At 56.3% G+C, this 14,533-nt stretch overlaps 1 protein-coding gene across 4 annotated transcripts in view; it reads right to left on the reverse strand.

Moving 5' to 3' along the window:
* The window catches only part of PKN1 (protein kinase N1), a 28,755-nt gene extending 14,222 nt beyond the window's left edge, over positions 1 to 14,533 (reverse strand). Inside the window, exons 1-5 of one of the 4 annotated variants that reach the window (XM_027969490.3) lie at positions 14,294 to 14,533; positions 9,444 to 9,747; positions 6,629 to 6,780; positions 4,370 to 4,505; positions 100 to 245 (exon numbers count right to left, since the gene is read on the reverse strand). In XM_027969490.3, the coding sequence (XP_027825291.1) occupies positions 100 to 245; positions 4,370 to 4,505; positions 6,629 to 6,780; positions 9,444 to 9,747; positions 14,294 to 14,314 (759 nt within the window). In that variant the 5' untranslated portion in view covers positions 14,315 to 14,533. Of the gene's footprint in view, positions 1 to 99; positions 246 to 4,369; positions 4,506 to 6,628; positions 6,781 to 9,443; positions 9,748 to 10,741; positions 10,905 to 14,112 lie in introns of those variants that run through there. The other 3 variants (XM_042249802.2, XM_027969489.2, XM_042249801.1) reach the window with 3 other exon arrangements.

A 14,533-nucleotide genomic window follows, 5' to 3' on the forward strand; every position in this document is an offset into this window, starting at 1 on the left:
GGAAGCCCCAGCCCTCAAATCATCTGGGTCCGACTTGAAACAGGAGTCCCCATCCCTTGCTGAAGCCCCACCTCTCCGGGTCGACGCCCCGCCCCTCACCTCGCTGACGGCTTTGCGGTCCGGAGTCTTGGCGGCGCTGAGCAGGCGCAGCACGTTCTTGGCGCCCTCGGCCACCGCGTGCTCCACTCGGAAGTGGTGACGCAGCTCCTCGATGCGCAGCTCCACTGCCCCCAGGTCCGGACTCCCTGTGGGCGTGAGACACGAGGCAGTGAGGCCAGCCTGAGCCCTGGGCTGTCTCCAACCATCCTGGTTCTAGAGACATGCAGCCATCTGTAGTAAGGGCACTGGCCAGGGACAGATAGCCGTCAACAAGCATCACTCCCTCCCAAGATAGGGGGTCATGGGGACAGTCACACTGTCACCCATGGGCAGACAGCCACACATGCACCCGGATGCTGTCACTCTTTTATCCAGACACCATCCCCCACAGAGCCAATCCCAGGGATGTAGTTAAGCTGCCACCCAGGGGCAGTCTTATATACAGACACACAACACATATTTAGGGAACTTCCCTGGTGGTCCAGCAGTTAAGAACCTGCCTTCCACTGCAGTGGATGAAGGTTTGATCCCTGGTGAGGGGACTAAGATCCCACATGCTCCGGAGCAACTAAGCCCACGTCCCTACAACTACTGAGCCTGCGCACCACAACTGGAGAGTCTGTGTACCGCAAGGAAACACCCCATATGATGCAATGAAGATCCTGTGTGCCCCAACTAAGACTCAATGCAGCCAAATAAATAAACGAAAATAAAACACACATTTAAGAACAGATACGCTGCTGACGGGAATACAAGTTGCTTTCCAACCAATGGAGGCAGTTTGGTGATTTCTGTCAGAATTATAAATGTATCTACCTTTTGATTTAGCAATCTCAGTTCAGGTACTTTATCCCACAGAAACAGCTTTGCACTTGATACGTGTTGTTTTTGTTCTTGTTTGGCCATACCATGCAGCATATGGGATCTTAGTTCCCTGACTAGGAACTGAATTGCACCCCCACCTCCCCTGCAGTGGAAGTGCAGAGTCCTAATCGCTAGACTGCCAGGAAATTTCCCTTGATATATGTATTATACGTGGTTATTCATAGCCTTTTTTTTTTAAGAGCAAAACATTGGAAGATACCTCACTTCCTCTAGTAGGGGTCTGAGTGAATGAACGGTGACCACCCACACCACGAAATACAACGTAGTTGGAGGAACAGGAATGGTGTCAGATAGATGTCATCAGACTGTCACTTAGAGGGTGACAATGGCATTGTCACTTTGTCACTAGTGTAGGCCTTAGAACACACATATCCACACACTCTTACAGAGATGCCATCACACTGCCACACACGGGTAAGACTGATATTACAGACACCGACATATACCTTGTCTGTGCTGCGCTATGTGCTATCGTTTCAGTCGTGTCCGACTCTGTGCAACCCCATGGACTGTAGCCCACCAGGTTCCTCTGTCCATGGGATTCTCCAGGCAAGAATACCGGAGTAGGGTGCCATTCCCTTCTCCAGGGGATCTTCCCAACCCAGGAATCGAACCTGCAGTTCTTACGTCTTCCGCATTGGCAGGTGGGTTCTTTACCACTAGCGCCACCTGGGAAGCCCTATGCAGCTGCTGCTGCTGCTGCTGCTAAGTCGCTTCAGTCATGTCCGACTCTGTGCGACCCCCGAGACGGCAGCCAGGCTCCCTCATCCCTGGGATTCTCCAGGCAAGAACACTGGAGTGGGTTGCCATTTCCTTCTCCAGTGCATGAAAGTGAAAAGTGAAAGTGAAGTCACTCAGTCATGTCCGACTCTTAGCAACCCCATGGACTGCAGCCCCCCAGGCTCCTCCATCCATGGGATTTTCCAGCCAAGAGTACTGGAATGGGGTGCCATTGCCTTCTCCAGGAAGCTCTATACACCTTGTCAACTCCCAGCAAAAGGACAGTGTCACAGGGACAGAGGGAAAGTCACAAAACATAAACACCCTAATGGGACAGAGTCAGTCAGTTCAGTAGCTCAGTCGTGTCCGACTCTTTGCGATCTCATGAACCACAGCATGCCAGGCCTCCCTGTCCATCACCAACTCCTGGAGTTCACCCAAACTCACATCCATTGAGTCAGGACAGAGTCACACAATGGCAAAACTCCCAGGGCTCCAATTCCAGCCCAGGGAGGATCACGGCAACACAGGCACACTGCCACACAGATAAGGCACAGGGACAGGCAAAGAAATGCCAGCACGGGGCCTCCCTGGTGGTCCAGTGGTTAGGACTTCGCCTTCCAGGGCAGGGGGTACAGATTTGCTCCCTGGTTGGGGGGTGAGGGTCCCACGTGCCTCACAGCCAGGGAGTCAAGGCATGGAATGGAGGCAGTGTTGTGGCAAATTCAGTGAGGCCTTGTGGACACAGTGGGGGAAGGAGAGTGGGACGGATAGAGAGAGGAGCACTGCCATATATACGCCAGCACGTGGGGCACAGCCAGCCAGGGGGGATTTGCCGTATGGCGCAGGCAGCTCAAACCAGTGCTCTGTGACAGCCTAGAGGGGTGGGATGGGGTGGGAGGGAAGGTTCAAGAGGGAGAAGACATATGCATATGCTTATGGCTGATTCACGCTGATGTATGGCAGAAACCAGTACAATATTGTAAAGCAATTATCCTCCAATTAAAAATAAAAGTTTTTTTTGAAAAACAACAACAAAAAAATGGTCCAAAATGAAAGAAAATCTTTAAAAGAAATGCTGTCACCATGTCATACAATCAGGGGAGCGTGAGCAATAATCATAGACACAGAGACCCAATGTCACAGGGAAACAGGCTGGCTTCACGCTCAGAGTGCAGTCCCAGGGATGTAGCCACAGCCCAACAGAGGACACAGCCACAGTCACCCAATGGAACAGGGAGCAGGCACAAGGACACACTGGCACCTAGGCGCAGGAGACCTGTCACCCACAGACACAAGGTCCCAGTCATGCTTATCCACGGCTGTAGATTTCAAGGACAGTCTTGCAGTCTCAAGCATTCCTACAGTCACACTCGCCCACAGCTGTGCGGCACCCACCAAGACGTTTGTCCTATGTGCCCAGATGGTCGTCAAGACTTTTACACTTATAGGGACAAGATTAGGCTGTCACCAAAAGTTACAATGCGAGGGCACAGTAAGGAGGCAGCCATCTATGAATCTGGAAGAGGGCTCTCACCAGACGCCGTATCTGCCAGCGCCTTGATCTTGGACTTTCAGCCCCCAGCACGGTGGGAGATAAATGTCTGCTGTTTACATGCCCCCTCATCCCCAGTCTGTGGTGTTGCGGTGGAGCAGCCCAAACACACTAACACCCACCCACAGCTGACATACTCTCATGACGACACAGGAACTCTCAGAGTCATGGGGCATGTGTACAGACTCTGGTCCCCACAGCTAATACCACACTGACGCTGACAAATGTCGCTAGTACAGTCACCCCTTGTACGTGATACCTGGAGAACTGACGCATACAACACAGCCTGTCTCAAGTTCAGGATGACAGTTGGGTTGAGACGCCCTCAGGCATTCAGACACTGAGATACACAGGAAACGCACATATGCTGTGGGCACCCAGTTTCGTATTACTGGGGCCAACACGGCAAGGCAACCGCCTAGCCCAGGGGTCCACACATTTTTTCCATCAAGAGCCAAAGGGTAGGACCTCCCTGGTGGTCTAGTGGTTAAGAGGCTGCCTGCCAACACAGGGGACGTGGATTCAACCCCTGGTCCAGGGAGATTCCATATGCTGCAGGGCAACTAAACGCCTGCCGCACAACTACTGAGCCTGCGATCCAGAGCCCGTGAGCTGCAGCTACCGAAGCCCAAGAGCCCATGCTCGACACAAGAAGCCACTGCAGTGAGAAGCCTTCACACAACGAAGACCCAGCGCAGCCCAAACTGAATTATTCTTTTAAAAAGAGCCAAAGGGTAAATATTTTTGCCTTTGTGGACCACAAGCTCTGTTGCCACTTCCTGGCTCCACTGTCACGATGCACAAGCAGTCGTAGGTGACAGTAAATGAACAGGCCTGGCTGGGCTGTCAGTATTTCCAAAACAAGCAAACAAACAAAAGAAGGCAGCAGCAGATTTGGTCCAAGAGCTGTAGTTTGCCAATAACTGATCACGTGCAAATCTTGAGTGGGACCGAATGGGAGACCGGGGCCCAGAGAGGGTCAGGAAGGCCTTCTAGCATGGTGAGTCGCAGCACCCACCTCCCTGCCTTAGGAAGGGACCCCTTGTGGGGCTGGGAGCTGAACTCTGCAAGGTGGAACGCAGGGGAGGCGGTCTCCGGGGAGGGACTCACCTTGAGCCTCGTCTGGGGCCGCCTGGCTCTCCAGCTGGCAGGCCTGCAGTGCCCGGCGCAGCTGCATGCGGATGATATCTATCTTGGTCTTACTGTCTTGCAGCATCTGCTGCGCCGTCAGCAGCAGCTTCCGGTCCTGATGGCAGAGACAGGCCGTGAGGGGAAGGCTGGGCAGGTGGGAGTCTGACCACCCGTCCTGGTGCCCACCCCAGGCAGGCTCTGGGTGACCGAGCATTCATGTGTGGGTATGACAGAATGTGTTCCTGGGCGTTGAAGGGAGATGGAGCCTGTGGCATGTGAATCCTGACAGCTGCCACCTAACAGCTGTGTGACTCTGGACAAGCTGCTCAACCGCTCTGGGTCCATCTGCTCATCTGCGGGAAGGGGAGTGTTCTAACAGCACCAACCACCACTGGGCTGAGGATTAAAGGAGGTAATCTGTGTGTAGGGCTCAGAACTGTGCCTGGCACCAGCAGGCATTGTATTCATGTCAGCTGTTAGAATGGCGTATGTGTGTGAGTGTTCCCCATGGTGGGCGTAGCCTTGCCTGTAGCCACATGGGTGAGTCCAGGGGTGACTAGGTGTCAGACAGTTGTAGGCAGTTGTAGGAAGCAGGGTCCTGCTCTTGGTGTATGCAGTTCAAGCTACAGGGTTAACTGGGCATAGCCAAGGACGGTATGTGTGTATAAGTGCCAGGAACTGGTGGTGGATTTTTCCATTGACTTGGTGCTCTGTTCAAAACCAGGCACTGACAGACTTCCCTGGTGGCCCAGTGGTTAAGAATCCACCTGCCAATGCAAGGGACACAGGTTCGATCCCTGGTCCGGGACGATTCCACATGCAGCAGGGCAACTAAGCCCATGTGCCACAACTACTGAGCCGGCACACCCTAGAGGCTGTGCTCCATGACAAGAGAAGCCACTGCAATGGGAAGCCCATGCCCTGCAGCTAGAGAGTGGCCCCTACGCTCCACAGCTACAGAGAGCCTGAGCACAGCAATGAAGTCCCAGAGCAGCCAAAAATAAAAACAGGTAAAATACATTCTAAGAAAGCCAGGCACAGCCAATCTGTGACGAAAGAAGACTGGGTACTGACTGAAGGGGGCAGGAGGGCACTTCTGGGTGACAGGAAAGGTTCGGTAAGGGCGGTGGGTAGCTAGACAGAAATTCACTGGCTGTACACTTAGGTTTTCTGCACTTGACGTCCATCTGTTACACCTCAATAAAAGGTTAAGACAAGTTCTTCATGGTCTGTGTGCTGTGCAATATTCACGTTTGTGTGTGCACTCACAGGCGGGGATGCTCCCTGGGTCTCTAGCTGTAGGTCGAACTCTGCCCGTGGGTGTCAGTGTCTCTGGGTGTTGCTGCCAACCTGTGACTGTGTACTTGGTGTTGGTACAACTGGGGGCACGTCTGTGTGACAAATCCGATCTCTGGGTGTGCGAAACTGAAGATGTGTGTGTCTGTGCGTCTAGGTGTCCTGTTGGCCTGTGCTGTGTGTCCTGGGTGTTCTATGATGGTGAGCATCTCTCCATGTCTAGAGGTGACTGTGGTGGTCTTCCTCCACGTGTTACTGCTGTGAATCTAGGTGTTACGACGGTGTGTGTGTGTGTCTCAGTGGTGATATGCCACTGTGTATCTCTAGAAGCTGTTATGACCATGGGTGTGTCTCTAGATATCATGATGATAGTATACACATCTGCGCTTCTCTGGTGGCTCAGTGGTAAAGAACCCGCCCATCAACGCAGGAGACATGAGTTCAATTCCTGGGTTGGGAAGATCCCCTGGAGGAGGAAATGACAACCCACTCCAGTATTCTTGCCTAAAAAATCCTATGGACAGAGGAGCCTGGTGGGCTACAGGCCATACAGTTGCAGAGTCAGACACGACTGAGCCGCTAAATGGTAACATGTGTGCATCTGGGCGTTGATCTGTGTGTACGTCAGAGACGCCACCAGCAGTGAGAGGCTGCATGTTGCCCGGTCTCCGGGGGTTACTGAGTATGGTGAGGGAGTCTCTGCCACGTGTTGATCTGACATCACCCACAGTCATCCAGTTTCCTCTCTGCCCCCACCCAAGCTGCCCACACTCCAATCCTGCTGCAGAGTCACTCCACAGCCCTCTGTCCCCAACCCAGAGTGCCCCAGCCTCCTGCGGGGCAGATGGAGGCACCACCCCGCCCCCCACCACAGGCTCCAGCCTGGGATGCGCCCACAGGTATACATGCACATGGAGGGGTGTGCACGCACGCTGCTCCCACCTTGGTGCTGCCGTTGCTATACGTCTGGATCATGTTCTCTGCCCCCTGCTTCACCTTCAGCTCGATGGCCAGCTGCTTCTCCAGACCGGCTACGCGGCTCAAGTTGGTGGCTGAGCAGGCAGAGTCACCTGTGCCAGGGGACTGGGGGGCATCTGGAGGGGTGGATGGGGCAAAGTCACCACAGCCCTCCTCTCCAACTGCCCAGGTGCTTTTGCGCCAGCTGAGAGGATCCACCCCAGGCCTGTGAGGAGGAAGAGCTGGGGGCCACAGGGTCCACTCCCCACCAGCCCTCATAGGGAAACCCTTTCAGGGCTGGGGCAGGACCAGTGTGAATGAACACAGGTGTGTGTTAGTCGTTGGTGTGATCGTGTATACCTTTGTAGAGAAGGTATATACACCCCAAAGATGTGCAAGGCTGTGTAGGCGTCAGCGGGTGTGGCTGTGGTTAAGTCTGTGACCTTCAGGGTGCTGGCATAACTGAGTGTGTCTCCCCAGGTGCCAGTGTAACTGTGAGATGTGAGGTGTTAGAATGCCTCTGTGAGATTCTGGGTGATGGGGATGGCTCTGTGCACGTCTGCAACTGTCAGCAGAACTGAGCATTCAGATCTCCTGGCGCTGGTGTGACAGCATCCGAGTGCTGGAACAGCTGGACATGTATGTCTCTGGACAGCTCTGTGTCAATCTCCAGAGAGTGGTATGACCATCAGAGGCACTCTGGGTACAGCTGTGACAGGATGAGGTTTTGAGCGTTGGCTGAACTCTTTCATTATCTTCAAGTGTTGATCCAATAGTGTTGCTGCTGCTGCTAAGTTGCTTCAGTCGTGTCCAACTCTGTGCGACCCCACAGACGGCAGCCCACCAGGCTCCTCCGTCCCTGGGATTCTCCAGGCAAGAACACTGGAGTGGGTTGCCATTGCCTTCTCCAAGGCATGAAAGTGAAAAGTGAAAGTGAAGTCGCTCAGTCGTGTCCGACTCTTAGCGACCTCATGGACTGCAGCCTACCAGGCTCCTCCATCCATAGGATTTTCCAGGCAAGAGTACTGGAGTGGGGTGCCATTGCCTTCTCCGTCTGATAGTGTTAGCCTCCAGCTATTGACACACCAAAGAGGTGTGTGGGTGTTGGGCTAAGTGATGCTGAGTCTCAGGTCTTGTCCAGTTGACTGTGTTAAGTATCAGGCTGTTTATGGGTTGGTAAACTCCTGTGGCAGCGGCTCTGTGTGTCTGAATCTCTGGGTGTTGCTGTGAGCGTGTGTGAGTCCTCAGGTTTTGTGTGTGTGTTGGTGTGATTGCGTATGCATTTATCTGGGCACTGGCTGGCAGTATGGACGTCTCTGGGTATTCACAGAATAATGCTGCTACTGTTTAGTCACTCAGTCACGTCCGACTGTTTAGCAACCCATGGAGCGTAGACGGCCAGGCTCCTCTGTCCATGAGATTTCCCAGGCCAAGAATACTGGAGCGGGTTGCCATTCCCTTCTCTGGGGGATCTTCTCGACCCAGGGATCGAACCCACATCTCCTGCACTGCAGGCAGATTCTGTACCGCTGAGCCACAGGGTGGGCCCTCAGAGTAGTCTGGGTGCTGGCGTGACTGTGTGTGAGGGTCTCTGGCTACTGATGTGATGTGTGTTACATCTTTTAGTTGTAAGATGAAAAAGTTCTGCAGATTCCTTGCACAAAAATGTGAAAATACTCAACACCACTGAGCTGTATGCTTAAAAATGATACGTTTTCTGTAATGTGTTTTTTTCCAAAACGTTTTATTTTATATTGGAATATAGGTGATTAAGGGACTTCCCTGGTGGCTCAGTGGTAAAGAATCTGCCTGTTAAGCAGGAGATGCAGGTTCAATCCCTGGGTTGGGAAGATACCCTGGAGAAAGAAATGGCAACCTACTCCAGTCTTCTTGCTGAAAAATCCCATGGACAGAGGGGCCTAGCAGGCTGCAGTCCATGGGGTCACAAACATGGGGTCTAAACGGAAGCAGTAACAACAGCCAACTAACAACGCTGTTATACTCTCAGGTGTTGTGTTTTTTTAATCACAATTAAAAAAATTTTTTAATCAGTTGGAGCCTATAGGTGTTGTCTAGGTGTGGGTGTGATTGTGACTGTGACTGTGGATATTTGTGTGATACCGTGTAAACCCTTTGGTGTTGTCCAGGTGTGGGTGTGACTGTGACTCTGGATATTGGTGTGATACCGTGTAAGCCCTTTGGTGTTGTCCAGATGTGGGTGTGACTGTGACTCTGGATATTGGTGTGATACCGTGTAAGCCCTTTGGTGTTGTCCGGGTGTGGGTGTGACTGTGAGTCTGGATATTGGTGTGATACCGTGTAAGCCTTTGGTGTTGCCCAGCTGTGGGTGTGACTGTGTGTACCTTTCCCTGAGTGTTGGTTTGGGCCTTTTGTCTGCCTGTATTGGGGCCTCCCAGGTGGCACTACTGGTAAAGAATCCGCCTGCCAATGCAGCAGACGCAAGAGATGCAGGTTCAGTCCTGGGTCGTGAAGATGCCCTGGCGAAGGAAATGGCAATCCACTCCAGTATTCTTGCCTGGGGAATTCCACTGGACAGAGGAGCCTGGCGGGCCACAGTCCGCAGGGTCACACAGAGTTGGACACGACTGAGCACTTGTCAGCAGTGATAGCAGCCACCTGCATTTTCAGGTTGGAAGCTGCCGTGACCGAGTGTGTCTCCCTGGGAGGCAGTGGCAATGGGCTGGCCGGCCGCACCCTGGGACACAGTGGGTGAGCCCTGGGCAGTGGAGGCCCCCAGTCCCGCATCCCCCACCCCCCAGCCCAGGGAAGCCTGGCTTACCGTGCACGCCCACCGCGGGGTCGGGCAGCACCACGTGGGCATGCAGCTCCTGCAGCTGCTGGTGCAGCAGGTCAAGCCTGCGTGAGGAGCCGCGCAGCACCAGCTCCACGGGACCGAGGTTACGGCCCAGGTCAGTGGTGGCTCGCCGCAGGTTCTCTGCACCCTCCTTCAGCTTCAGCTCCTTACGGATCTCCCGCCGCAGACGCTCCCGCTCCAGCTCCAGCTGCTGCTGTACCCCAGGGGCTGCCAGGTCGGCACCTGCCAGGCCCAGCTGCTCCAGCAGGGACCAGCTGCGTGGCTCACTCTGCGGGGGACGGAGCAGGGTCAGTGGGGCCAGAGCGGCTCTGGCAGTGCAGACCACATTCAGCTGACCTGGCCCGGCCTCCTCCTGGGGGGGGACTACTGACACAGGCCCTGCTCCATGTCCTCCGACAGTCCCCCAAAACTGGGAGGTGAGACAAGGCCCTGTGCCTGCTTCCTGACACCTCCAAACTGTGAGGTCCCAAGGGCAGGGCCTTCTCCTTGCCTGTCACCTCAGACAAGAGGACCACAGGTACACTTCAGTCTTCCCTCACTGTCCTCATGCAGTGGGATCCTGCAGGGCAGATTCCATTGCCCCATCACTGGGTCCCCACAGCTCGGGGTCCCCAAGGTCAGGCCCTAGCTCTCCTTCCACTGTCCTCCCAAATTAGGGGGGCCCAAGAACAGGCTTTGTCTCCCTCTGTTGCCCCCAAATGACCAGGTCCTGAGGGGAGACCCCCTCTCCCCTCTGCTGCCCCCCTAAACTAGGAGGTCCCAAAGGCAGGCCCCATCTCTGCTCCCTTATGCCCCACGTTAGGAGGGCCTGAGGGCAGCTTTCATCTTCCTTCTGCTGCTCCCCAAATGAGGAAGTATCAAGGGCAGGCCTGTGATGCCCCCCAGACCACAAGGTTGGGGTTCCAAGAGCAAGTTCCTTCTCCTCTTGGCTGTACCCTTGAACTAGGAGGACCTAGGGACAGGCCTCATCTATTCCCTGCTGTAACCCCAAACTAGGAGGACCCAGGGCCAGGCCTTGTCTATTCCCTGCGGTAACCCCAAACCAGGAGGGCCTGGAGACAGGTTTTGTCTGTTCCCTGCTGTACCCCCTAACTTGGAGATCCGGGGGCCAAGCGCCATCTCCCCTCCTTTTGTCATCTACAACTGGGACCCCAAAGAAAAGAGCACTGTTCCCTTCCTCCTCTATCCCCCCAACCTGGAAGCTCAAAGGGCCCCAAACAGTTTCATCTTTCAAACAGAAAACTCCAAAGCCAGCATCCCACCTCCTCTCCTCAGTCCAAAACCAAGCGGTACCGAGGGCAGGGCCCCTCCGGCCTGTGCCACTTGGGGTCCTCTTCTGCTGCCCCTCCCCCACAAGGACCCCAGCCCCCACCTCCAGCTCCGGGTCCAAAGGGGGATCAGCCTCCGCCATCCTGGGCCCCGGCTGAGGGCCCCGCCCTCTTCCTGAACCTCAGCCCTGCCAGGGCCTCTCGCCTGCTACTTCCTCTTTCCTGCTGGCTCCCAGCAACCCCTGCGAAGGCCAGCTCTGGGGCTCTGGGGCATCAAGAGCACCTTCCTCTCAGCCCCCACTCGAGGGCTGAGCCTGCTTCTCTGGGGTCATCCCAGGGGTGGCCCCTCTGCTCCCTGTCCTGAGGATGCCCAAGGTGTACGCAGCAGGCACACACACACGGGCCCGCTAGTGTGGACATGAAGAACAGCCTTCCCCACATATAGCTTCCCTACAACACACTTATACACCTACAGGCATCACAGGCTGGCCAGTGTGTGCCCACCCCCCACCCCCTGTATATACTTATATACACCAACACCCACAAGTGCTTACATGGGCGGGCCAGCCCCTTTCCTGTCCCAACTTCCGGCTTCTTCTCAGCTTGGTTGCCTGCTGCTGCTGACCACAGCTTGGAGGCCTGGGGGCCCGGCCGGCCCTGCGGTACCTCCCTGAGGCCCACATCATGAGGAGACAGCTCTGCAGGGCTGGAGTACCAGTGTCTCCACTTAAGCTCAAGTATGATTAAGAACCATGGAGGTTACTACAAGCTGCACACCAGGTCAACTAACGCCATTCCAGGAGGTGCTACTATCACTCCGTTTTCCAGATGAGGAAACCGAGGCCTGGGGCGGTGACCTAACTTGCCCAAAGCCTCATAGCCAGCAGGAGACAGAACTAAGATTTCCAACAAGAGTGCCCAGAATCAGAGCTAGTTGTCAGCCAGGCAGGAAGAGCCCCGCATATATTATCTGCCGCCACGGTGAGACCCCATTTCAGAGATGAGGAAAGTCAGGGTTCACTCTCGATCAACTTCAAGGGCAGCTGCCCCCAGAGAAGATTTACTTCAGGCCTAAAGTGTCACTCCCATGATCCTACTGACCCCTCAATTTTATCCTGAGCAGCTGCCATATTTCCCCTCCTACTTTACAGGTGAGGAGACTGAGCCTCAGAGGGATGGCAGCAGCAGTTCTCAATGGCGGAGGGGATTGCCAACACTCCCACCTCACTTCTGGGGGCAGCTGGCAATATCCAGAGCCATTCTGGGTTGGTTGTCATAACTGGGGCTGCTACTAGGCTCTATGGGGTTGAGTTCATGGAAACTGCTTGACATTCCACTGTAAACACGAGAGCCTCCACCTCCAAGAATGATTCAGCCCCAAATGTCAATAGTGCTGAGCTTTAGAAACCCTGGATTAAAGGACACAGACTCACACCCTGAGCTGCTGGCCATGACCACTGGTAAGGATTTCACAGCAGCCCTACCTGCAAGGGGCTGACCTGGTCTACGTCCTTCCTCACCGTGAAAACTCTCTTGGCTACATTTTTTTTTTTTTTTCAATTTTGACGGCAGAAACCAAGGCTCAAAGAGGGAATGGCGCTGGGCCTAGGACACACTGTGACGAAGTGGCAGCTCTGGAATTTACACCCAGGGTCACCTCCTACCACCTGCTATCAACCAGGTCCCACCGGCCACCCAGCCCCACCCTGTCCCCAGCAGGCAGAGCAGCGGTGCAGCCAGGAGCGGGGCCAGCTTGAATGAGGGGAGTCCGGGTTTGGGGGGAGGAGCAGAATCCCTCAGCCCCACCTCCTCCAGCAGCTGAGGGATGAGAATATGCAAAGGAGGGAGAGAGGGAGGCTGGGCCTCCCGGGTTCTCCTTCCTTGGATGACTCACTCCTATCCAGGGCAGGGGTCACCTGAGGGCCAACGAGATGAACCCATGAATCAGGAGCCTGGCCTGGCCTTGGGGAATCCCCAACACCCTCCAAGAAGCAGAAAACACCTCCCCTGCCCCAGGTCCAGAGGGTCCACTTCTCAGAAATTCCCTCTTCCTAGAGTGACCAGGGATCTAGACCCCATGTCCGGAGATTTCAATGCATTGGGCGTTTCTGGAATCCGGACAGGACATCCGTTTGCCGGACACAGAACAGACAGGCACACACACTGGGACAGACAGAGGGACAGGGGTAGCAGACCCAAGCAGCCACGAGAGAGAGAGGAATGACTAGGACGGGGTGAGGGTGGTGGTGGGGTGGGGTAGGGGGAAGAGAGCAGGCAGGAGACGGGAAAGGGGACCAGGGCGCAGGTCCAGCCTCGGTCCAGGAATCACAGTCTCCGTCCAGGCCATGTCTGCTACATGCCAAACGCATGCATGTGCCAGCGGAGTCCTACACTGTCCTCCCAGGGCTGATGGGGTAGAGGCAGGGACCCAGGCCCTCCCCAGCCCCCAAGGTCTGACCTTGTGTGATCGGCAACACCAGATACGCCCAGCTCCTCGGCAAGGCTGGCAGGCCATCAGCAGGACTGGGGCGGGGGACAGGGGGTCACGGGGGAGACACAAAGGGGATGTGGGGGCAGGTGCAGAAGGAGATGAGAACCCAGTTACACAGCAACCACAGGACGATGGAGAGCTGATGAGGCACTGTGGGGGCACCGGAGGTACAGGACATGTCTCAGATTTGGGTCACTGACCCAGAGAGGTTTCAGCAGTCATTCTGGCCCTGCTTACCACAGGCAGGGCAGGTGAGTCCCAGGCTGCGATGTCCACAAGGTGGCACAGGGAGAACCTGGGTGGGTGGCACTTCGGTGTCAGTCACCTGTGCCTCTGTGTGTGTTGATGTGTGGGTTGTGGGGTGACCCAGTCCAGGCAGGATTCCAGGTAAGAGAATCCCCAGTTCATTGACATGGACACTCCCCACCCGGAATCCTGGGATAAGGTTCCACCTGGCAGCCGAGTGGCTGGCTGTGTGGGTCCCTGGTCCCCAGACCTAAAGAGGTGACTCTGGCACTTCCGCCAACAGGTGCCAATCTGCAGCGTCGCGACCATCGTAAAGCTCAGTCCGGAGGTGGGGGTGCCGCCGCCGGAGCTTTGTTGTGCGTGGGGGAGGGTGGGAGAAACGGGGCGAATGGCCTGCGCCCTTCCCGGGGCATCGCGCCAGGCACCTGCTCAGGTGGAGCGGCACCTGCCGGGGAACCGAACGCTGAGGAGAGGGAGCGAGCGGCAGGGTCGACTGGCACCGGGATGCCCAGCTAGCCACAGACACCCGAAGTCGAGCCTCCGCTGCGCCCCCTCTAATTCTCAGAGAAGGGCGGAGCTGGGGATGTTGTAGGACTCCCCTCGCTCCCCCACGCTCCCCCGTGCGTACCTCCACCTGCCGAGGAGACTGCGCTGGCTCCACGGTGCTGGCCCTGGGAGGGGGCGCCTAGCGCTCGGGGGAGGTGGGGACCCGCCCTGGCCGCCCCGATCCCGGGAGCGCCGGCGGTGCGCGGGCGGGGGTCCCCAGCGCCGGCTGGCCGCTGGGCGGCTGCGAACGCAGGTGCGCCTACCTGCACAGCGTCGCTGGCCATGTCCACACGCAGCCCGCCAGGGATCCCCGCGCGGAGGGAGGGGCGCTGAGAGGAGCGCGCGTGCGCCCCGCGCGGGGCGGGGCGGGGGGCGGGCGCGGCGCGACGCCCCCCGCAAGGCGCAGGGCCGGCTCCGGCCTGCTCGGCTCGGGCAGCGCCTGGCCTGGCCGCCGAGTCCGCGCGCCGCGCCCTCCGGCCCCAGCGGCCGCCGGGCCCGGTCAC

This window comes from Ovis aries, chromosome 5 (genome assembly GCF_016772045.2).
Source record: "Ovis aries strain OAR_USU_Benz2616 breed Rambouillet chromosome 5, ARS-UI_Ramb_v3.0, whole genome shotgun sequence".
NCBI classification, from domain to species: domain Eukaryota; kingdom Metazoa; phylum Chordata; class Mammalia; order Artiodactyla; family Bovidae; genus Ovis; species Ovis aries.